Source organism: Stigmatopora nigra, unplaced genomic scaffold (genome assembly GCF_051989575.1).
Source record: "Stigmatopora nigra isolate UIUO_SnigA unplaced genomic scaffold, RoL_Snig_1.1 HiC_scaffold_27, whole genome shotgun sequence".
In the NCBI taxonomy this organism is placed as follows: Eukaryota; Metazoa; Chordata; class Actinopteri; order Syngnathiformes; family Syngnathidae; genus Stigmatopora; species Stigmatopora nigra.
The window spans coordinates 1,285,558-1,310,574 of record NW_027551606.1 but is presented as its reverse complement, the minus strand read 5'-3'; the positions used below and the strand labels follow the sequence as shown (position 1 = coordinate 1,310,574).

At 43.6% G+C, this 25,017-nt stretch overlaps 1 protein-coding gene and 1 long non-coding RNA gene across 6 annotated transcripts in view; one reads left to right on the top strand and one right to left on the bottom strand.

Moving 5' to 3' along the window:
• The window catches only part of tpcn2 (two pore segment channel 2), a 95,907-nt gene extending 78,481 nt beyond the window's left edge, over nt 1-17,426 (top strand). For 3 of the 4 annotated variants that reach the window (XM_077711710.1, XM_077711711.1, XM_077711709.1), the window contains 6 exons: nt 31-95; nt 310-415; nt 5,992-6,074; nt 6,164-6,245; nt 16,908-16,999; nt 17,080-17,426. In XM_077711710.1, coding sequence (XP_077567836.1) covers nt 31-95; nt 310-415; nt 5,992-6,074; nt 6,164-6,245; nt 16,908-16,999; nt 17,080-17,173 — 522 coding nt within the window. In that variant the 3' untranslated portion in view covers nt 17,174-17,426. Of the gene's footprint in view, nt 1-30; nt 96-309; nt 416-5,991; nt 6,075-6,163; nt 6,246-16,340; nt 16,465-16,907; nt 17,000-17,079 lie in introns of those variants that run through there. The other variant, XM_077711712.1, reaches the window with a different exon arrangement.
• A 523-nt stretch (nt 17,427-17,949) lies between these two features.
• The window catches only part of LOC144192859 (uncharacterized), a 7,480-nt gene continuing 412 nt past the window's right edge, over nt 17,950-25,017 (bottom strand). The window contains exons 1-3 of one of the 2 annotated variants that reach the window (XR_013325470.1): nt 22,270-25,017; nt 19,778-19,954; nt 17,950-19,676 (exon numbers count right to left, since the gene is read on the bottom strand). The exon at nt 22,270-25,017 is cut by the window's right edge and continues 412 nt beyond it. This is a non-coding gene — a long non-coding RNA (uncharacterized LOC144192859). Of the gene's footprint in view, nt 19,677-19,777; nt 22,247-22,269 lie in introns of those variants that run through there. The other variant, XR_013325469.1, reaches the window with a different exon arrangement.

Here is a 25,017-nt window from a genome sequence, read left to right as displayed (position 1 = left end):
CAAACATTTGAATTCAAATATTCTCTACAGGTTGCATACTACATATTTGCTGTGTTTGGCATCTGGCTATTTGAGGGGGCCATTAAACCACCGAGGTATTGATAGACTGGTGACAGCTTTATTTGTTTTTAGTTTCTTTCATGTTTTCAACTTTAGTTAAGTCATGAATTTGTTTAGTTGACAAGATAATTTTAACTATGGATCATGTCAATTTTTATGCTTTTAGTTTTACTTGTATAACTTAATGACTTTCATCAAAAAGAAGCTGGCTGTATTCTCACATTTTGTAATGAGTTTTACTGTTTTCAGTGTGCCCTATAATACAACTATAAATAACATCACATCTAATTTGAGCACCGAGTGTGGCACGTATGAACAGCTTGGCTACTGGCCAAACAATTTTGACGACTTTGCAGTAAGTGAATTTTTTTCAGCTTTTTAATTGATTACTCAAGTCTGCTTCTCTTCTATCAATATTTTTTTCTTGTCATTCATATTGTCGAATGTGTATTTAAAAGTCATGGTGTAAATGATAAAAAATAAAGAAACATATATTTTTCAGTGTTAATATTCAGAATACAATATATACTCAAGTACAGTAGAGCCTTGGTTTTTGAATATCCCAGACTTTGACCAAATTGTAGTTCAAATGAAAATTGAGGTTTTTTTGCCACTGATATTGAATGAAAATACAGGGTTTACCCTGAATAAGAGTCTCCCTGTGTTGTGAAGCACCTTGTCTTTAAATGTAATGTTTGTGCACCTACACTCACCCGTGTCCTCTTGATTGCCTGTGTTTGTCTCCAACTCCGCTTCACTCATCACAGTTAGCTACGTTTACTGACTGTTTTTTCTTCATATTAAGGACTATATTAACCACAATTTATGATTCCAAAAAAAAAGTCAACCAGAAATTGAAGGCCGCTGAGGAAAGGAAAGTCGTTTGCATAATACGGTCCAAAAAATATTTTAAAAACCAGTTTTTAAGCTTGGAACACATTATTGCTTTTTCCATTAATTGTAATGGGAAAAATTGATGCAGATTTTGAACAGTCTTCTGGAACAGATTGTGGTAAAGAACCAAGATACCACTGTAAGGCCTGATGCGGGCGAGAGGTCACAAGCCAGTGAAAACCTTTGGTGTTTCTTAAGCCCAGAATAATACTGACATTTGAGCTGGCATGGGCATTTATTTATTTACTCATTCATTTTCTGTACCACTTATTCTCACAAGGGTCGCGGTATGTGTTGTAGCCTATCCCAGCTAATTTCGGGCAGCAGGCTTTGGTAACACACTGAATTGGAAGCCAACCACTCGCACGGCACAAGGACACTCATGCTCATTCCTGGGCAATTTAGTGTTCAACGACGTTACTCTGCATTTTTTTGGGATGTGGGAGGATATCGGAGGACCTGGAGGAAACGGAAGTCTGGTGAGAACATACAAAATACAATTTCCGAACCTGGGATCCAACCCTCGATCTCAGATCTGTGAGGCTGACCGGTAATACAAAATATTACCAATTACAATGACAATAATGTGTCTGTTAACGCAGATGCCTCACTAGCAGAGGAACTGAACCGTTTCTTTTCTCGCTTTGAAACTGACAAATCAGACCCAGTCTCAACACATCCACCTGGTGGTGGATGTGTTGCTACATTTTCTCCACTTGACTCTTATGATGAAACGCATTGGTAGATTCCCACCACTCATTGGAAATGTGTACCTGCAGCAGGACACTGGAGCTTCAGGAACATGGAGTGAGAGCGGTACTGCGGACTGTGAACACTAGGAAGGCTGCTGGCCCTCATGGAGTACATGGTAAGATGCTCAAGGCCTGTGCTGACCAGCTGACTGGTGTTTTCATAAAGATCTTCAATTGTTCCCTGCAACAATTCATCATCCCATCCTGCCTGAAATCTGCCACCATTGTACATGTCCCTAAAAAGCCAACCATTGACAGCCTGAATGATTATAGGCCTGTTGCATTTACGCCTGAGAACATGAGGTGCTTTTAAAAATTGGTCGCCCGCCATATGAGGGATACAATCCCTCCCTCAGTTGATCCTCACCAAGTAGCCTATAGAGCAAATAGGTCCACTGAGGACGCCATCTTTGCAGCTCCACAGACAACACTGAGCCACCTGGAGCACCATGGAAACTACGTGAGGATGCTATTCATTGACTATAACTAGGCCTTTAACACTATAATACCGGAAATTCTGGCTGAAAAACTCTCCCACCTTGGACTATCCTGTTCCATCTGCTACTGGATTAAGGACTTTTTAATCAACCATCCATAAACTGTAAAATTTGGTCCCCACCTCTGTTACATTGAGCACCGGCTCCCCTCAAGGCTGTGTACCGAGTCCTCTTCTGTACTCCCTGTATACATACAACTGTACACCGACCCACAAATCTAACTCCATCATCATTTTTTTCAAAAACATACATTTTTCAAAAAATCATCTAAAATGCACCTTATGGAGAATGAAAATTAGGCTTTTGTCGAGTCAATGATGATGATAAAGCATGTGTCCGATTATTAAATTTGCCGATGACACCACTGTGGTCGGACTCATCTCAGGAGGGGATGAGTCGGCCTACAGAGATAAGGTCAACAAACTGTCTTCGTGGTGAACAATCGCACACTAAACACAACCAAAACTAAAGAGATAATGCTGGACTTTTGCAAACGCAGCAGTTCTGGCACCACTCCCCATAAATGGAATATGCGTAGACAGAGTCCAGTCCTTCTAATTCCTGGGGGTCCACGTCACGGACAAGCTCTCATGGTCTACCAACGCCACGGCAGTGGTGAAAAAGGCCCAGAAGCGACTCCATTTCCTGAGGGTACTCAGGAGGAACAACTTGGACACTAAGCTTCTGGTAACCTTCTATAGAGCCACTGTGGAGAGCATCCACAGTGTGGAACGCTGGAAGCACGGCAGCAGACAGGCTGCTCTCTGCCCTCACAGAGCCAGGAACATTGTCAGGGACCAATAACACCCTGATCACAACCTGTTCCAGCTGCTGCTGTTACGGACGCGCCATGTAGCGTGGCGCGACTGGGGGAAATGTTACCCATGAGCGGTGACGCACGATAGGAGTCCATTCCGTTCGCATTTGTCGGCTTGGTTTAATAACTTGAGAAAACTTATACAACAGGGGCTTGAATCGACAAACTGCAACTGACGAAACAGGTTATCGCACGAAGCGCCGAAGGTTACGTCTCCGCGTGGCATGGTGTGGCGGAAGTGACATCAGCATGATACGAAGAGTCGATCTGACCCCGACTAACACTAACCATAGTCCTTAAATAACTCAGGAAACATAATCAAGTAATTGAACACAGCTGAACTGAAAATGCCATCAAGCCAGGAGGGGCAAACGAGCCACTCCTGACAGTACCTCCCCTCTAAGGGACGGATCCTAGACATCCCAAGGTCAAATGTACAAAAGAAATGCGAAGCAAGCAGGGAGGGCGTGTGGGAGCCTTAACGTTGTCCGGGGGGCGTCCACGCCAGCCCATGAACATACGAGGGAGAGGTCGGTCTGGCAGGTGTCCACGCCAGCCAGAAACGAGAGGAGGAAGTGGTCGGTCCGGCGGGCGTTTGCGCCAGCCGGTGATGAGTCGTGGGCGTGGCCTGTCTGGCAGGCATCAACGCCGGCCAGAAACGAGACTAGGCAGTGGTTGGTCCGGTGGGCGTCCGCGCCGGCCAGAAACGGAGCAGGGGTCGGTCCGGCGGGCGTCCGCGCCGGCCAGAAACGAGACGAGGCAGTGGTCGGTCCGGCGGGCGTCCGCGCCGGCCAGAAACGAGACGAGGCAGTGGTCGGTCCGGCGGGCGTCCGCGCCGGCCGGTGACGAGGCGTGACAGGTCTGCCAGGCGTCTGCGCCGGCCAGGAACGAGTCGAGGTAATGGTCGGTCGGGCAGGCGTCCGCGCCAGCCGGTGACAAGGAGTGAGCGTGGCCGGTCTGGCGAGTATCCGTGCCGGCCTTTGGCAGGGAGTAATCGTGGCCGGTCCGGCGGGTGTTCCTGCTGGTCCTTTAAGTATTGGCCAAGCCCCCGGCTCTTAGGAGACACCAGAATCTTAGAACGGTCGGGCACATTACCCTGGTTGCATGGCGGGCCGTAAACTCCCTCCGTCCAGCGGTGCTGGAGCATTGCCGCTCTTGCCATCGCCGGCCCCGACATCCAGGGGTGCTGGAGCATTGCCGCTCTTGCCATCGCCGGCCCCGACATCCAGGGGTGCTGGAGCATTGCCGCTCTTGCCATCGCCGGCCCCGACATCCAGGGGTGCTGGAGCATTGCCGCTCTTGCCATTGCCGGCCCCGACATCCAGGGGCGCCGGCACATTGCCGCTCTTGCGCTGGGTGGGCTGGGCGGGCAGGCGCTGGGCGGGCAGGCGCTGGGTGGGCTGGGCAGGCGCTGGGCCGGATAGGCGCTGGGCCGTGCAGGCGCTGGGTGGGCTGGGCAGACAGGCGCTGGGCGGGCAGGCGCTTGGCAGAACGGTGCTTGTCAGAACTGTGCTTGTCAGAACGGTGCTTGTCAGAACGGTGCTACGCAGAACGGTGCTTGGCATAACGGTGCTTGGCATAACGGTGCTTGGCATAACGGTGCTTGGCATAACGGTGCTAGGCAGTACGGTGCTAGGCAGTACGGTGCTAGGCAGTACGGTGCTAGGCAGTACGGTGCTAGGCAAAACGGTGCCAGGGCAGAACGGTGCATGGCAGTACGGTGCTTGGGCAGAATGGTGCATAGCAGAACGGTGCTTGGCAGGACGGTGCTTGGAAGAACGGTGCTTGGCAAAACGGTGCCAGGGCAGAACGGTGCATGGCAGTACGGTGCTTGGGCAGAATGGTGCATAGCAGAACGGTGCTTGGCAGGACGGTGCTTGGAAGAACGGTGCTTGGCAGAACGGTGCTTGGCAGAACGGTGCTTGGCAGAACGGTGCTTGGCAGAACGGTGCTTGGCAGAACGGTGCCAGGGCAGAACGGTGCTTGGCAGAACGGTGCTTGGCAGAACGGTGCTAGGCAGAATGGTGCCAGGGCAGATCGGTGCTAGGCAGACGGTGCTAGGCAGGCCGGCCGGCACCGGAAGCCTGGTTCGTAGCTTCGGCATGGGTGCGACTGGCGGCCCCAGTGGCAACGGGAGTAGTTTGCGTGGCCTCGGCACGGGAACTTGGGCGGGCTGGCGCTTTATGGTGCTGGGTGGTGCGCCTTGTCTGGGTGGGGAGGCAAAGCAGCAAGGCACTCGTGGTCATAATAGTTTCTCATTTTCTGAACCACTTTATCACTCACTAGATTCACAGCCTATCCCAGCTGACATCGGGCCAGAGGTGGAATTGGTGGCCAGCAGAATTGCAGGGCACAAGGAGACAAACAACCATTCAGGCTCACACTCATACCTAGGGGCAATTTAGAGTGTCCAATCAGCTTACCATGCATGTTTTTTGGAAAGTGGGAGGAAACCAGAGTACCTGGAGTAAACCGACCCAGGACCAGACATAACATGAAAACTCCACATAGGTGGACCAAACTGGATTTGAATCAAGGACCCCCACTGTGAGGCCAACGCACTAACCACTCAGCCGCCGGGCCGCCCCATCATAATAGTCTACACTCACTATTTAAATTGAATTGAATGCTTTTATTGTCATTAACAAGTACAATGAGATTTAAAGCTTTCACCACGTAGTGCACAAATAACAACAGACAAATAAATAATCAATACATCAGAAATAAGTAAATAAGTAGTCCAATTAGGATCATCAGAGCAGAGCCGCCTTGTTCCGTCTGAAGTCCACGATGAGTTCCATGGTTTGGGAGACGTTTGGTGCCAAGTTGTTGAGAGCTTGGCACATGAACATGTCAAATTTATTGTCTTAACCTTCAATAACATCTATGTAGTATACTTAGATTAGATGAATAGCTTCTTAAAGCAATAAATACAATTACAAAATGTCTTAATTGCTACTCTCTCTTTTAGGCGGCCATCATTTTGCTGTATAATATCATGATCATCAACAACTGGCAGGCCTTTATAGAAGCCTACACCAGATACACAACTGAGTGAGGAAAATAAAGATGTTATAAAGATAAGTAATAGAAAACAATCTATTAGTTTTATTTAATATTCAAGTATGTTTACAATTTCTCAGGTGGTCCAAAATCTACTTTGTGTGTTGGTGGTTTACATCGTCTGTCATGTGGGTAAACTTGTTCGTGGCACTGATTCTGGAGGTCAGTATTATGTGATATAAACTCACCTGTTCAATTAGACTCTATATTATCACGTTTGGTTCATGTCTCAAAATGAATTCAAACAATAATTATTCTGTTCGAATAATGTGGGGAGTAAAAATATTTTCTGGCAGTTATCAATTGTAAATGACAGTGGGATGCTGGTTCAAAGATGGCATTATAAAATGTGTGTGTGTGCATTTATAACCAAACAGTTCTGGTGATTTATGTTTCCACCTTTCTCGTTTAAAACAAAATGCTTTATTCAACATGCAATGTTTAGAGGATGTAAAACTAAGAATTTCACTTCTATGTCACCAGATATTAAATTGATTGAATTGGATGCTTTTATTGTCATTATACAAGTGCATTTCACACCTAGGCCTTCAGTAGTTCTGTGTGTGAATCAATCCAACCCTCAATAAGTATTTTATGGCTACAAAATTTTTAATGCAGCAACAGCTGCGACACATAAAAAATAATCAATAATAACCTAAAGAATTGAAATATTATTAAGGAAATTTGTTTTACTCACCAAATATTATTTTTATTTATACACAAAATCCATCCTACTTTCTTTCTTCAAGAATATTTCAATTACTTCGTCGTACAGATTACACGTACATTTCAAGTCCATCAAGAAGTTATTTTCTATTGCCATCAAAGCTAGTGCTGACAGTCGAGTCTGACCTGTTGTATTTATGGCATAAGTTTTGATTCTATTTCGGCTGAAAATTTCCGTTTGACAGAAACAGTGGACACGGGGATGGTCACTGCCCATGCTCTCACTCAGATTTTTCTGCTGAAGAAAGTCAAAGAGATCAGTGTGAGATTCTCCTGGAACATCATCCATGGTATACATTACAATGAGTCCTGTCCTTAGCCGAGGTAGATCGAAAAGTGCACTGTGGCTCTGCATCAATCTGGAGAAGGCTGCATGTGAGAACGTTTTCTGGTATTCCCAAAACTTATGCGGGTCGAAGTGGGAGAGAAACATCAGTCTTTTGTTGATTTATAATCTGTCCCGCGTCTGGCAAATAATATTGTCCAAAATCCTGTCGTGGAGTTGGTGGAAGTGCGCGCGAGCATCTTGCGCTCGACCTCTTCGTGCGCTTGGAGCACCTGTACTGCGTTCAGTGGCCTCCGAGATTTATTCATATCGCCTCCTCTCGCGTTCAAGTGTGTCACAAAACTCCTTTACTCTTGCAAGACAAAACTGTACATCCAGTTTGTTGTTCTGTAGAATTGAAAGAAGCACATCTGAAAGTTCAGATTCATCCAGATGTGCTTTAAATCCATCAGCATACCACAGATTCCTCGTCGTAATCGTCATGATGCTCCAGGATGTGATAACACGGTTCCTATAGAGCAGCTCCCTTCTCAAATAATATATTGACCACTCTGGATGTGTACTGCCCCGTTGGTGCCACACGAGGCAGACGCCGCTGGCAGATTTCGTCTAGCAGCTGTGGGTCGAGGTGATATCGAAATTAATGCAGCAAAGCCATTAAGGTGAACAAAATATATCTTGCATTCTTTAAGTTTTGAGCCCCCCTGAATTGAGCTGATGTGCATAGCAGTGTCTGAACAAAGCTAATGGTGCTCTCTCCTTAACTTTAGCCTACACCCCATTTAATCCAGAAGACATGACCACTGCACTGTCATAACACTGTGCCACCACTTTAACTAGACATTAATTTACACCAAAAATTGAATAGTAAGACCTGCAATGTCATCGGCTCATTTCCCACTGCTAATATTTTCAAATCTGATGAACCGCTCCTTGACACCATTGCCTGTGACAAAGCAGCATGAGTGCGAGCTGTGCTGCATTACTCGCGTTTGTCGTCTCATCCACCATTACAGAGACAAACAGTACTTTTTCTTTCATTTCACTTCTGATCTCTTCCTTGATCACTAAAGCAATAGTAGTGATCAGGTTGTTTTGTATTTTGCCCGATGTGCCACTAAACACTTTTTTAGTGGACAGGTGGTAATGTAAATCCGTTTTTCTCTCAGCAATGAGAGAAAGAAGTTCCACATAATTTCCTTTGTTTGGGGATGCAGCGCTTTCATCGTGTCCCTGAAATGAAAGTTTACACAGTCTATATATTTTTTAAAGATTTCCCTATTTTTCTTTACCTTTTCTTTGTGGCGCTTCGTTTCCCTGCGCACTTGCTCGCTGAACTGTAACTCCACTCGGGTTTTCCCAAATGTTTTGGGGAGCACATCTGCTTGTAAGTGTCCGGCAGTGCTTTGGTGTCTCGTTGCTGCTTTGGTTGAACAAGTCCAATTTGCAAATCCAGTGTTGCTCCAAACACCATGTGTAGCAAATAAGCACTCCCAGCCATACAATTTTCAGTGTTCCTCAGAGGCCATGAGCCAGCGGTAGCGCTCGTAGTTAGCGAACTGAATGTGGCGGACAAAACCTATTCCCGGTTATAACAGACTTCCTAGCTTCGGATTTGACCGCCCTTTCTTAATGATGTCCATTTTTTTCTGGCTTGCTCACTCTGGCTCCCCCACTCTGGCTCGCCCACTCTGGCTCGCCCACTCTGGCTCGCCCACTTTGGCTTGGCCTGCCTACTCTATTACTAGCCAATCATAGCTGGTGAAAGCGATGACGTATGCCTGCGCCTGCTAGATGGCAATGACATATCCCTACACCTACGAGAAGGCAATGGCGTATCCCTACGCCTGCAAGAAGGCCTTGGTGTCACCAAATCAAATTCGTATTGGTTAAAGCAACAGTCTTATTGATGCTTGTTTAATGCAGCAGAGCCTGCAGAACTGATTGTCAAGGCCTTGAGGCAGATTGCTGACCCTGGCAATAAATAATGGCTGAAATGTGATTGGTTAAATGCTTCAATATGAAAACACACATCTGGAAGCAGTGCAACCAGGGGAAAAGCAATGAAAGGAAGCTGACAGACAATTTGGAATTATTTAATAAGTATTTATGGGCAAATTATAATTAACTTCAGTCTGTGACACGACATTTTTGTAAACACATGTCAGAGGCATTTCTTAATTTAGAATTTCAGTCTATCCGGAGGCTTGTGGTGCCTTTTTGACCTTCTCAATTCTGCAGTAGTGCTAACAGTTTTGAGAGGAGACAGTCCATCGTTGAAAGGATTTGGGGCTGGTGAAGATGAACCAGCTTGTACTGAGAGCTCATCAGTGTGCTCCGTTTCAACTGGTACAACCATACTGTCCATTATTCTCACTGTTGTCATGTGAAACAATCTGAGGCTCTTTCGCCTCTCCTTCAGTGTGCACATGCACATGGTCAAGGTGCCATGGACTCAGTCTGCCATCCTGTATATCAACAATAACAGACACAGGACCAGAACTACAGTGAATGAAACCTGGCAGCCGTGGTGAGCAACTCCCAATTTTTTTTCACATAAATGCTGTCTCCTGGTTTAAACAGCTGTTCTCTAGCATGCCGATCGTTCCTAGCTTTCTGATCATCTTGTGAGCAGGCAACTATGGCTCCCACATCTGGATGAAGCAGATTTAGATGAGATTTGCTTCTCCTCCCCATCAGCATCTCAGCAGAAGATAAACCAGTGGTTGGGTGAAGAGTAAGCCAGTACAGGAACAGGAAACGTGAAAGCTTCACTTTCAGTGAATGTCCTGACATTTTTCTTAACTGCACGTTCAGCTTAGCCATTTGAGGCCGGGTGATAAGGTGCGAACATGGCGGATTCCATATTTCTCCATGAATTCCTTCAAAACATCACTGGTGAAAGGAGGCCCATTATCAGTGACAACGGTACTAGACAGACCGTGTGTAGTAAAAATGCTTCCGAGTATGTTAGCGGTTTCTGAAGCTGTGATGTTTGACCTAATATGTACTTTGAGCCACTTAGAATGTGAGTCCACTAACACCAGGAACGTGATCCATCAATGTACCAGCAAAATTCAGATGGAGTCTGGACCGTGTACGACTAGGCCACTCCCACGGGTGGAGTGGAGCTGCTGTTGGCATCTTTTGGTTCATCTGACATTGTGAACATGCTTTTACCTTTTCTTCTAAGACAGCATTCAACCCAGGCCACCACACAAAAGACCTGGGCTTTTCATGTGGGAAAACCCCTGGATGGGCTTCATGTAATGAAAATGAAAAAAATGAAAATCAGACATAGGCATTGTCGTCATCATTGACTTGACAAAAAGCCTGGTAGTCATCATACCCTCAGCAGCGTATGACAAAATTGTACTTCTCCACAAGTTCGTCTTCCCAGGCAAGACACATTTATGACATTTATTTATGACATATTCATACTTGTTAGCTGTCCGCCTTGAGCGCCATCGATCCGGCGACTGCAAGTTGCCTCACCGATGCCAACAAGAATAAGATGGATCACTTACCTCTCTCAGTCTTTATACTTACCCTCCCTCAGTCAGCCTGTGGAAGGCAGATCCACACCAAACGAACTTCCTGTTACTTCATTGCGACTTAATTTCATAGAAGGGATTTGTGTTGTCGTCACGTAGCGTGTTGCTGCAGGTTCAGAGTCCAGATGGCTGTTGGGAAAAAGCTGTCCTTGAGCCTGTTTGTCCGTGCTTTGTAGGACCTGTAGCGTCTGCCAGATGGAAGCAACTGGAACAGGCCGCGTCCAGGATGGTATGGGTCCCCAACAATGGACCCGGCTCTTCTGAGGTACCGGGGGTTGGCAATGTCTTCTAGTGATGGCAGAGAGCAGCCGACGATCTTCTGGGCAGTGTTTATCACCCTCTGCATGGCTTTCTTGTCTGCTGCCGTGCTTCTGGCATACCACACTGTAACGCCGTAAGTCAGGATGCTCTCCACAGTGGCTCTGTAGAAGGTTGCCAGAAGCTTGGTGTCTAATTTGTCCCTCCTCAATACCCTGTAGGTGATAGGTCTGAAAATACAACTTCAGGAGCAGGCTAGGAAAGAGTGAGATCAATTTAAATATGAAATAGGTTTATTACCAAACTGCAAAGTGGACAGTGAGAGCTGTAACAGTGGAGTCCTGTTCAGCGCGATGTTCTTTCAACTCTAGTCGAATGACCAGTGAGTGTGTCTTGAATACAGACAAAACTGACAGTTGACACTAGGACTTTGGACAGATACGTTTCAGTCATTTGCAGGGCAAAAAGTAATTGATCAGTGTCGAACAGTTGAGTATTTGTGCTGACATGTCAACCCAATCACAGGACTAAAATTAATTATTCAGTCAGACAGTTGGGTGTTTATGCTGTCATGTCATGGATGACTACGATGCTGTTATACTCACAAAAACTAATACAATATGAACAAGCAAATGCGAAGAGACTTTGTCTTATCTTCCAGTAGGACTTCTATGATCTGTGTTCCTCCTGGGGGCAGGACGATGACTCTGGATCTCTACAGGATACAGCCATCCTGAACACTGATCTCTTCTTGCCGCTTGTCATAAGGTTAAAGCTCTTCCTGCTCCAATGCTGCAGTCCAGCCCTGCATCAATCAGCGCCTGTGACAAAACTGAGTCTCAATCCACAATTTTATTTGTTTGGCTGTCACAGGTGATGTTCACAGTCCATCTACCAGAAATACAGTGTCAAGGGGTAGACGACACAATCTTGAAGGTTCAGGAAGGGGTAGACGCCTGAAAGCATCAGTATTTCAATTTTCACTCCCTGACTTGTAGACTGTGATACTGGTACGCTGACAATGTTAATGCCCAGCGCTGCACATGTGCTGAAGCCATGGCAGAGATATCTTTCGTCGAACCCAGGGGTGTCAAACTCCCTTTGGTCTGCGGGCCGAATACAGCTTAATTTGAGATCGAGTGGGCCGGACCAGTAAACTCATTGCAAAATTACACAGAACGAACAATAAGCCCACTTTTTTCCTTTGTATTAGTTACTAATACTAATAATTAGTGCAAAGAATGAGTAAATTATCAAAATGTTTATTAACAGAATTTTCCTTTTACATTGTGAACAATATATTATGAACAAGAGAATAACATAAGAACATAAATAAATGTCAATTCATGTTCTCTGCACATACTAAAACACTGCGCCCCTAGCGGATAATACAAGAACTACACATTTTAAAGAAAATTCATATTTTTTTATACAATGCAGCTTTCTTCCCCGGGCCGTACCAAACCACCAGACAGGCCGGATCCGGCCCGCGGGCCAAATGTTTGACACCACTGGTCTAACCAAATAGACGAAATGGGGGCTTATGGTCTGTAAAAATAGTAAAAGCACAACCGTACAGGTACTGATGAAAACGTCCTTTCTTCTCGAGCGGTGAGTAGCCTTTTTCAGCTGCTGTAAGTGCACATGATACATCAAATAGGCTTTTCTGTTCCATTCTTCATAAGGTGGGAAAGGACAGCTCCCACGCCATATGGTGAAGCATCACAGGATAAGATGATGACCTTCTCTGGGTCAAAATACACGAGCAGGCATGATGAGTTCTTCTGCCTGCTGAAAGCTTCTTGTTCCGTTTTTCTCCATTGCCATGGACTGCCCTTGTGCAACAACTGATAAAGGGGTGAAAGCACATTAGACAAATCGGTCAAAAAATTCCACAGTAGTTCACTAAAGCCCAAAAATAAGCTATGCTCTGCAACATTCTTTGGATTTTATCGCGCTTACTTTCGCCTTCATTGGTGAAAGGCCCTGAGCTGAAATCTGATGACCCAGGTAGACACTTGGAGCTTGAAAAACACATTTGCTGCGTTTAAGGCAAAGCCCAGCTTATGCCTTTCTGTTCAACACCTGATCGAGGTTCCACAGATGCTCCTCTTCACTTTTGCCTGTCACCAAGATGCCATCTAAGTAAACGGCTACATGTGGAATGTTTTGGAGAAGATTGTCCATTTTGTGCTGGAAAATAGCTGGACTGGAAGCAACGCCAAAAACTATGCGGTTGTATTAAAACAGTGCCCTACGTGTGTTGATTGTCACATATTTCTTAGACTCTTCATCCAGAAGCAGTTGCTAAGTATGACTCATGTCTCGCTTTGTAAATGTTTGACCACCTGCTAGCGTAGCAAACAGGTCCTCCGCTCGCAGCAGTGGATAGGTGAAAAGCTGAGAGGCTTGATTTATTGTCAATTTGTAGTCACCACATGTCACCATCACCTTTTAGCACTTGCACAATGGGGGCTCAGTCAGTTTGCCTCCACTTTGGCTTTCAGGGCGAACGGTACTGAGCGTGGTTTGAAAAGTGTGGCTATGTGTTGGGATCCACACACAGTTTCACTGTTGTCCTTCGCAGGCTGCCTAGCTCATCTTCAAACACGTCTGCATGCTTGTGTTGTACCCCTGAATTTACGGGGTAGTGTATTTGCCTTTAAAAGACGGGTGAAATAATCAGACAGGTCCTTTGTTGATGTTATGTTCAAGCCAACTTTAGTTATATCAAAGCAATTCACACAAAACATAATATACAATAACACCCGAATATATACATATTAATATATTAACAACCCGTTGTAATCCAAAACAATGTACTTGTTGCATAAACGATCGTAACTTATGAGTATTGTAACTTGTTACCTTTTGTTCCGGCCGTCATATACTGCATACTATCATGCTACCGTTATAACGGCGGCCGAAGGTAGCTTGCTGTAAACAATACACCCGAGACTCGCACATTCACGCACACACATAAAAAAAGTAAACAAACATCACTAAGCATTACGTTCTCTGTCACATCCTAACTATTGTCTCTTGCAAATCCCACACTCAATCGATCTTCAAAACAACATACCTTTAAAAGACGGGTGAAATAATCTGACAGGTCCTTTGTCGATGTTCAAGCCAACTTAGTGAAGTGTCTGACAACCCCGCTTTTATTCTATACACAAGTCTACGACCATTACGTAATCGCTGCGTGTTTTGCGCATACCCATTACGTCATAGCTGCGTGCTTTGCGCACGCTTCGCGCGTCATAGCTGCGTGAGTCCATTTTTACCTTAACACCTGCACTCATTTATAACTTCACTTACTTCACCCTGTCACACTTGGTATGTAATTCTTTTATCACAGCAATATAACTGATTTCTCTCCAGTTCAGGCTGATTTTGTGTAGGATATCACGCCCAAGCAAACTGAGTCTCTCTCGTTCCACGACCAGCAGAGTCACAGTGCCCTCCTGGCCTTGATATGACACCTTTACCGCTATAGATCCTAGTGGAATGCACTCACCAGTGTACCAGTCTAATATTTGTCTCTTTGAGTGCTAGTGCCCAGTCTGAGTGGCACAATCTGTGGTGTGTAGGATGACTTATTACTGAAGCTGAGGCTCCTGTGTCCATTTGTAGCTCTTTGTCATTCACCTGTAGTGTTGCATATGTTGTACCCTGCATTTGCAATTGTTGCTTTAAACACAGGGAGAAATAATCATACAGGTCAGTTGTTGTTATCTTCAAGGCAACTTTTACTGTAATCAATTCATTAACACAAAAACATAATATACAATTACATACATACATATATATATATATATATATATATATATATATATATATATATATATATATATATATATATATATATATATATATATATATATATATATATATATATATATATATATATATATATATATATATATATATATATATATATATATATATATATATATATATATATATATATATATATATATATATATATATATATATTATATTATATATTATATATGGATGAATATCAAACAATAATAGTGCTGGCTATGGAACTAGCCCCAGACGCTATGGTCAAGCCTCCGGGAATGACGGGCAAGCTCCGAGTTCATTTTCATGACTTGTTTTTTCACTATTGATGTGAGATGAGCACGCATAGTCGCAAATCAAAACTGACGGCGAGCCGTGAAAAAATCCATCCTGTTGCTTGACATACACCACACGCAGACATTCTCTCATTTTCTCCTCGTTCATCCAGCCCTTTGGATTCGCCTTCACGATGACGCTGGCTGGAAATGTTTCTTTCGGCAGCGTCTGAGATCTAATCCATATGGATTCAATAACTTCGGATAAAGGAAGCACACAGAGTCAGTCATGATGAGATTTACCAGACTTCGGCTGAAGGAGGGGGTTAGAGTAGCCAGAGTTGGGAGATGTGTCCATCCCCCAGCCTGACCAGTTCGAATCCCTAGTTAACCCCAACAGATGAGCTAGCTTTATTAACAAAAGATCATGTGACGTAGGTACAAACTTTAGGCGGGAAAAAGGTGAACAAAGAAATGGGCATGTCATGGTATATGACGTGCCCCTAACTCATAGGTGTCATGATGGAAATTTCCACTAGGCTTTGCAAAATTCTATCCTTGTACTAGACTGAATAAAACAGATACACACGTACATGCACATATACACAGGGGGAGTCCGTCGTTCTGCTGAGGGACTTCAATGCTCACATGGGCAACGACATTGATACATGGAGGGGAATGATTGGGAAGACCGGCCCCCCTGATTGGAACCCAAGTGGTGTTTTTTGTTCTGCGCTCGTCAAGAACTGACAATAATGAACACCATGTTCAAGCATAAGGATGTGCATATCTGCATTTGGCCTCAAGACATCCTAGGCTGCAGTTCGATGATCGACTTTGCGGTCGTGCATTCGGACCTGCGGCCGCATGTCTTGGTCACTCGGGCTGTCAAGCAATCACTACTTTGTGGTGACTTGGCTTCGATGGTGGGGGTGGATGCTCATGCTGCCCAGGAGACCCAAACATTTCATGAGGGTCTGCTGGGAACGCTTGACGGAGTCCCCCGTCAGAAAAATGTTCAATTGCCACAAAACTTCACATGTTGAGGAAGAGGCAGGGGACATTGAGACCATTTTCCCTGCTTCAATTGATGAGGCGGCCGACCGGAGCTGCGGCCACAAGTTGGTCGGAGCCTGTCATGGCCGCAATCTCAGAACCCGCTGGTGGACACTGGCGGTTAAAAGATGGCGTCAGACTTAAAACTCCTACAAGTCTTTAGAAAAAAATTCAAGTGATTTTCAACAATCTGGTGATGTTTTATTCTTTCTCAAATATTCTTTATTTGACATGACAAAACTTCACATGTAAGTGAGATTGAAGAGAATGAAAGTTTGTCTGCATCTCACAGTCAACATGAATCGGACGTCTACCGCCGTCAATGGCAGCTGATGGGTTAAATGAGTGCTGAGTACTCTTCACCTCACAGTCAACATGATTTGGATGTCTACCGCCATCAATGGCAGCCGATGGGTTAAATGAGTGCTCTATAAGGGCTAAAAATAATATAATTCAGTGTATTAGAGGCTTCTGATGCACTGAATTATATTATTTGTTCAACGAAACGTCCAAAGACAAAGTGTCCGTCGACAAAATGTCCGGTCACGGGACGGCCTACCTCAAAGGACCCTTCGCTCTGCCCCAAGAAAGTAACACAGATTTTTCGGACTCTCAGTAGAAGATTCTCTAGGTACTGGAACTATGGATGCACTGGAACTTCCGGGGGTCAACCTGAGGTCACAGGTAATGTTGTTGATATTACTGTCCGCACTGTGCATGTACCAAGGGATCATTCAGAGCTTTGTATTAACATTCTCTTTAGGTTTAGGTGGCATTAAAATTTCCCCCAAAAATCCAGATGATTTTAAACAATGTGATGTTTTATTCTTTCTCAAATATTCAATATTTGACCTGACAGAACTTCACATATAAGTGGGATCGAAGTAACAGCTGTTCTGTCACAGATGTGGAGAGGATCAGATATGAAACATCTGTTCAACTGATTTTCAAGTATGTCGATATTATAAGGTTGAATACAACACATTTTATGTACAATATATTTTTTTGAGCTGACTTACCTCCTTCTCTAGAGAGCAGGTCAAAGAGCCAACTGAAGAAGAATTGCTTTATCAACTACAGCAGCACCCACATTTACACTTATACTGGACACATGAGACAAACTAGCTGCAGTGAGTGCTATCAAACACCTTTATTGTTAGTGTTTATCATGTAAGAATAGATTTAAATTAACATGATATGTCAACGCTAATCCTCCTCTAATGCTTTTGATCCACTAAGATTTGTGGTTATTTGATTAATTTGGCATAACTGCAAAAAATAAAATAACTTGAATGAATAAAGTAATTCATGTGGGTATGCCTGTTGAAAATGAATAATTGCAGTTTTTTTTTAAATTGAAGTACTGCCATCCTTCGTGGCTTCAGTCTAATGCAGTATTTTATGGTATCCAAATACAAAATGTTCATAAAAAGATCATAATTGACGCTGAAATTCAGAGCGGAAGACAGGGGACCGCCACTAAACTCGGTTGAAGAGAGATGGGGGAGACAGCCACTCACATTAGCGCCTAAGAAGAATAATGGCGGCCAGTGTCCGAGCGGAAGACAGGGGACCACCACTCAACTCAGGGTTGAAGAGGAATGGGGGAAACAGAGGGGTGCCACTCACCTTAGCGACACCATCGCGCTTATCCTAAAATAGAGCTCTTTCAGTATACTGGACGGCCGGGAGGTATGGTGAGGGTGGATTTTTCCAGAAATTCGAGCTCCGCGTGACCTTGTGGCGGACGTCGTTACCTTATCCGAAAATAGATTATTGCAGCCCTGTCTGATCAACATTATCCACGAATTTAGAGGGAATACTGTAAAATTGTTTGGAAGATATCTCACCCATATTTGTCACTGATAAAGAGAGACACACACCACACAACTGAAATCGACCACCGTCCTAAAACACAATATTCATTAAAATGAAAAACTGTAACAAATAATTTCTGCTGAAAATTACATAACTTTTCTAGAGTGAACTAAGAAATGTTTTTCACTTAGAACTGTATTGTATAGTATTCATACATTAAATATTTTATTGTATTTATTCAATCCTTTAACCATCCTAACATGCATGCATTTGGAATGTGGCTAGGTAATGCCATAATGTAAATTTCACGAAGTTATCCTAGTATATTCATTCATTTTCACGAAGACTCTTCAGAAGGGTTGCGTGGAGTGGTCAAGGAGACCGACAACCATTATTGCTCACACTCATACCTATGGGCACTTTAGAGTGTTCAACCAGCCTACCATGCAGGTTTTGGAATGTGGGAGGAAACGGAAGTGCCTGGAGAAAAAAGTATTTTCTTTATCTTCGACCTGAAGTAGTCCAATTTCCAACAGCACCGTGTGATTTAAAGATGCTGAAGACCATCGTTGTTAACCGCGGCCTCGATCGATCCGATATTTGTATCTCTATTAAAGTAATTTAACAAGTAATTTGCAATTAAAAAAAATATCACTCAATCAAGGGTACGGCTTATATGCGCACAAGACTTGTAGCATTGCTATAACTTTCACCACAAGATGTTGGCAAATTAACGTTTACTATTCATATTTTCTGTTTTGCAGTAAGAAAACAACATTACTGGATGAATTACTATCTCCCTTATAATATTGACCCCGAATGTGCTTTAGATTCATACAATTTCTCAGAAATACCACATGCAATGATTTTTCCTAAGATTTTCCCTTTGAAGTAACACATTGTACTCTCTATTAAAACCATTAATACGGAGGTGGAAATTGTGAATTGGGGGAGCTTATAAGCGAGAAATTGTAGAACTCAATGATTTTAAGGAAATTTGAAGGGTGCGGCTTATATGCGAGAAAACAAAGTAATTTGTTTTGGTGATTTTTTTTAACCCCAGATACCAAGCTGGTGGAAAGAACTCTCCAAAATGACAATTAATTTCTTGTTTTTCTACAGTTAGTTAAACCAGGAATTAATTCATTTACACTTAACAAAATGCAACATTTCTAATTAATTAATTAATTCATTTTCCATACTGCGCATCCTCAAAAGGGTTGCGGGGATTGCTTGGAGCCTAACCCAGCTGACTTTGGGCGTAAAGCAGACTACACCTTAGGCGGGTTGCCAGTCAGCCGTAGGGCACACAGTCAACCAATCATCTGCACCCACAGTCATACCGCCACCAGTGGGAATTGAGCCCACAACTGTCTACACTGAAGTCAGGCGAGTAAACCTCTACACCACGAGGCAGTATGCATTTTACATTAAACAATACAATTTCAAAGTAAACTCAGTTGTTTTTTTTAAACATTTTAAACCAGGAACAAAGAATCAAGTGACATGCATGAAAATAAGGTTACAGTTATTGGGATGACCAAAATCCTGTCTAATATACAAGACACTTTAATATCACAAAATGTGGGCTTTGTTCAAGTGCTGCAACATGAATGTCTGGTACTAAGATGGGTTGCCAGGGAGCTTAGTCAACAAATTACAGTCTCCTTTATTGGTATGTGCAAGGTGGTGTCTTAATACAACAAAAGCAAAAGAAGATCCACACATTTTCAATGTTTGGACTTGCACAGATATTAACTGGACACCTTACAACTTAGTAGTTGGCCATTTATGATGCAATATGTGATAGCTGAAAAAAGAAAAGAAACAATTAACCATCATGTATTAATGACATCCAAGGACCTACTCTTGGAAGAAAACTGGTCTTCACCAATACAGTAAATTTGCTACCTGACTGTCGATAGACTGAAATTGCCAGCTCCAGCGCGTGTTATAGAGGAAAGGGCGGAGGTCAAAGCGATTGTCATCAGGGCTATAGCTCTCAGCATGGTAGGATGGAGTCACTGTTGTCATTTTATGCCGGTTCAATGAGTACATCCTGAAGAAGTGCTTAACCTTATGTGCAACCTTAAGAAACAAAGACACATAAAATACTTTCTATGAACACAAAAAAATCATCAGTGAATCACACTAGTATTTTTTAATATAGGTGTCCAGTAATGTCAATCAAAGAAGAGGCTGGTTATTACTAAAAGAGGATATTGACCAGAAAGAAACATGTCAATAATGTTAAAAGACACGATTGGGAACACTTTAACAGATTATTATTTTGTCCCATGTTAAACAACCTAAAGCAGGGGTGCTCAAACTATGTTGCTCCAAGATCTACTTTTCAAGCAACCAAACTCATGCAATCTACCTTTTTCCTGTGCCACTGATGGAATTAAGCAGTTATGTATAATGATATAGCTGATGCCAGCATGAGCCAAGACAGTAATCATTTTTTGGACTCACGATGGCACAGTTTCTGTGAAGTTGCTTAAAACAGGAGTCTTAATATAATGTGCATTTCTAAAGAACATCCTGTCTATAATCGCTGTCTTAATCTTATGCTCTTTCATGATGTCTATAATATCTTCTCAACTCGCCTCAGTGTTCAACTGTTGTGTTTTTCCATGATGCCTACAATCTCAACTTCCGTACTTTTCCATGACATCATGCTGAAATTCAATAAAGGCATCCTTCACCTTGAAAAGATAAGAGAGAACCACCGAGCCGAGCGCGAGACACCACCTCGCGCCTCGACCTCTCTTCCGCCGGCCGGTGCCTTTAAAATATAACACAGTCTCTGCCTCGTATTTCCTTTGTGCACGGTTGGTAATTACGTTGATCTGTTACTTCAGACCCAACAGTTTCCCAGCTCAAATCCCATATCCTCCTGACTACCGGGGAAAAAATGTTGTCCCATCACATTTAGTCGTACCTCTACTTATCAAATTAATTGGTTACAGAACTTTTTTCAGAACTTGAACATGTTATAAGTGCAGGTACGTATGTAAATTATATTATTTGTTCCATGGTCCTCACTTAACTACCAACTAAACCTTTTTAAAATTGGTCAAAGTTTCCCAATTTTGTATGAAATATGTGCGAAAACACAAAAATGAGAGAAAATTATAAGACAAGGATTTATTAATGTCTTAAAAGCATATAAAATATATCCGTGTTGAAACGCATTGGCACAAGAGGAACGGTAAGCAACAGAGAGAGAGCGCCCAACCAGTCTTGGTTTGGGTGGATGTGTGTGTGTGTTTGCTTTTTCTCTATTGTGTCCCTCCAGGGCGTCACGAAGCAAGTTTTTAGCCCCGTGGATCGGGGACACACAGGCTAAATCAAACACACATATGCATACTCCCCAAAGCGTAACAAGAAAATGACAACCACACGGAAGCACAAGCACACATCTTATAAACGCAACATTAAGAATTCGAACAACAACATTAGTCAACAAAAAACATTAACATTTCATGATTTTTTCATGGGATATTGTTAAGCAAAAATGTCACTTGATTCTGGTGCACTAAGCTGGGGGATATTGTTTTTCCCCATACTTTTGACCATTCTCCTAAAGGCCCCCCTGAGCTGGTTAAACGGTTAGGTGCTCAAGTCGGAGAGGGCAACGACGGATACAACTGTGTCTCTGCTGTATTTGCCGATATTTTCCCCTCGACATTTTCCCTTTTCAGGTCCCCTTTTTTGCTCACCGAACCCATCTCATCATCCTCATTTCTGTGGAACAAAATAGCATGTTCTGCTTTTCCAGCCACCTCGCTCTTATCAACATGCTCATTCCTACTGCGCTCAACTTTCTTTGCATTTCCATCGCACCTATCCATCTCCATTTTATATAGATCATCCCTTTGTTTAGTGAGAAATTTGTCCTGCATGTCTACTATTGTATTCTTATTAAGATGGCCGGCAAACCCATATTTGTTTATCCATAAGTTTAGGTGTTTAACCCTTGAAGCACTTTGATTTTCTAAAAAATTTCAAATCTTTACATGGCAGCCGTCGTTTCGGATCGTCTTCACTAGCCGCCTTGCTATTCGATCTCCCCATTTTGAAGTTAGGTGTGCAATTAGGGCAGTAATTTCCCCGTTAATATTATCCTTCCTCCTTCGTTTGTTTTTCCTTAGGTTATCATTACACACGCAACACACACGTAGACTCTCTGAGCTTAAGTACAGGACAAGCGATGCCCTTACAGTTTTATAGACTAATACTCTGTCTCTTCACCCGCTAGAGACTAGTATTTACTGGGTTTTACTGTCGCCGTCTCCCAGACACGGTCCTATCCATTTTTCTCAAAAATGGACCTTCAGGTGAATGCTTCCTCCACATTCGGAAACTCCTCACAAATGGAAAAATTCACGTGGACTTACCAGAGATGTCTTCAACTCTTTTAGGAGTCTTCAACCGTCGGGAACCCAGGTGCTTGGTTGAATTCCAGCCCGCAAGTGGTCTTAAATGTTGTGGCCACGGTCTTTCCCAGATGTCGACTAAGTGCCCGGATTCCTTCGGTATATCGACTCCCAGGCTCAAAGGACCAAAATGATAGGTTCATCAATAAGCATTCCCAAATGCATGTGCAAATAAAGAGAAAAGGCAATCCTCTGGATTTTTCTTGCAAGGAGAAATCGAATCGTTCAGATCTAGTCCCCGGTTTGTTCTGGCGTCACAGACTTCTTTTCCTTGTTTATTAACTTCAAGGCCCCTATTACAATGGGCGTCTCAACTCTCAAAGGAGGGGTGGGAAACAGAAGTGAGACATCAAGTCAAAAAAATGAAGGTCATGTGCAGCCGAAATATCTTCTGCACATTCCAGCAGTCCAAGTGGATTCAGCCTCCCTTTTTTAGTCCAATTAAGGAGCAAAACATTTACTTCGTTGCAAGCTAGCATTTTAGAGGTAGTAAGCAAACCACTTTCTTGCAAAGCAAGAAAATCTAGAATAATGTCAGACTAATAACCACCATAACAAGCACCTTGGTGGAAGAATTGAAAAGTAGAACAGCACCCTCTAATTGAACGTTACTACGGGGGAAATTTTGAAAAATAGAGCGGCATGCCAGTGAAATAGAGGTTTTTATCAACCTGAGAAGGTGGTCAGGTGGCACGCGCCTTCTAGCCTGGGATTCATACTGTTGTCACATTAGCGATGTCACTAAGAACCAATTGAAGAAGCTCCATATATATTGATGTGGCTATGATTCCAGGAGGCTGCACCAAATTTGCACCAAAGATGTTGCACGACGAGAAAATCTACATACACCAAATTTGGCAACATGCGAGCACCAACAATGGAAGATGGTGGCGCGCACGGGTGCAGGCAAACTTTGCTCTCCAGTTTAGTGTTTTGTTTTCTTAGTCTTATTGTTATTTATGAACATCTGCGAGGCAAACTATTTCTAAAGTCGCCAGGATTTAATTACTCTCAGTAGGAGATGCAATATATCCATTGCAACAGATTACCAACAAACCTACAATATCCCTGAAGACATCTCGAGACCACCGGGATCTCCATGGATAGTCAGCCCACCCAGCGTAAGATGGAGGTGGCAAAAAGAAAGAAAGCAAAAGCGGGGATGCCAGGCGAGCCTAACTGCTAAGCTAAGGAAACAACCGCAGAGCATCACTTCCGAGTATCTTTTTGACTAACGCCAGATCCATCACCCACAAAATAGACGATTTGGAACTTCAGCTTACTACTAGAAGCTTTATCAGGAACTGCAACATTATTCTCATCACGGAAACATGACTACACCCACAAATCCCCGATGCCACAGTCTCTTTAGTGAGCTGCACGCTACAGCGGCAGGACATAACCATGGACTCCGGGAAGAGCAGGGGAGGGGTGGCCTATGTGTGTACATACACAACGACTGGTGCTTCAACAGTAGGATCATTAACACATTGTTCTCCTGATTGAGACCTCTTGGCCGTTCTGTGCAGGCACTTCCATCTACCCAGGGAGCTAACGGCAGTCATTGTATTGGCTGTTACAGCCCACGGGATGCTAATGGCACTAAGCCTCCTGCTAGCGACCGTAAACAAACAGAAGCTTGACCACCCCGATGGAGTCTTTGTTTGCCGGTGACTTCAAAAAAGCATGTTTGGAGACTGTTCTGCCTCAGTCTATCCACTACGTGAAGTGTCACACCAGAGTAGATAAAACTCTAGACCATGTTTATTCTAACATCAAACATGCTTATAGAGCCACATATCTCCCTGATCTTGCTGGATCCGACGATCTCTGCCTGTCCCTCACCCCCTCATATACCCCACTCCGGAGGCTAACAAGCCACAAATAAAGATATTAAAAACATGGCCCGAGAACACCCATTCTCAGCTGCAGGACTGTTTTTCCCGCACCATTTGGGAAATTTTGAACACCACAACCTCCAGGACTACACGGACACTGTACTTTCCAACATCCAAAACTGTACGGACACTGTCACTGTTAATAAACATATCCGGGTTTTTCCTAACCAAAAATCCTGGATGACAAGTGTGACAAAGGGACTCATTAAATGCCATAAACCACCTTCAGGTCAGGGGACAAGTTACAATACAGCGATGCCAGACCTGAAGAGAGGCATTAAAAAGGGGCAAGGCAGCATATACAAGGAAAATTGAGGAGCACTTCACAAAATATAACCGAAAGAAGATGTTGCAGGGAATATGACACATCACCAATTACAATGACAATAATGAGTCCGTTAACACAGATGCCTCACTTGCAGAGGAACTGAACCGTTTCTTTGCCCGCTTTGAGACTGACAAATCGGATTTAGTCTAAACAAATCCACCACTTTGTAGCAGTACACGAAAGCTTCAGGAAAATGAAGTGAAACAGGTACTGCGGACTGTAAAAACCAGGAAGGCTGCTGGCTCTGACGGAGTACCTAGGAAGGTGCTCAAAGCCAGTGCTGACCAGCTGACTGGGGTTTTCACAAAGAAATTAATTGTTTCCTGCAACAATCCATCATCCCATCCTGCCTGAAATCTGCCACCATTATCCATGTCCCTAAAAATACAACCATTGAGAGCCTGAATGATTACAGGCGTGTAGCACTTACGCCTGTGATAATGAAGTGCTTTGAAAAGTTGGTCGCCCGCCCAATCAGGGAAC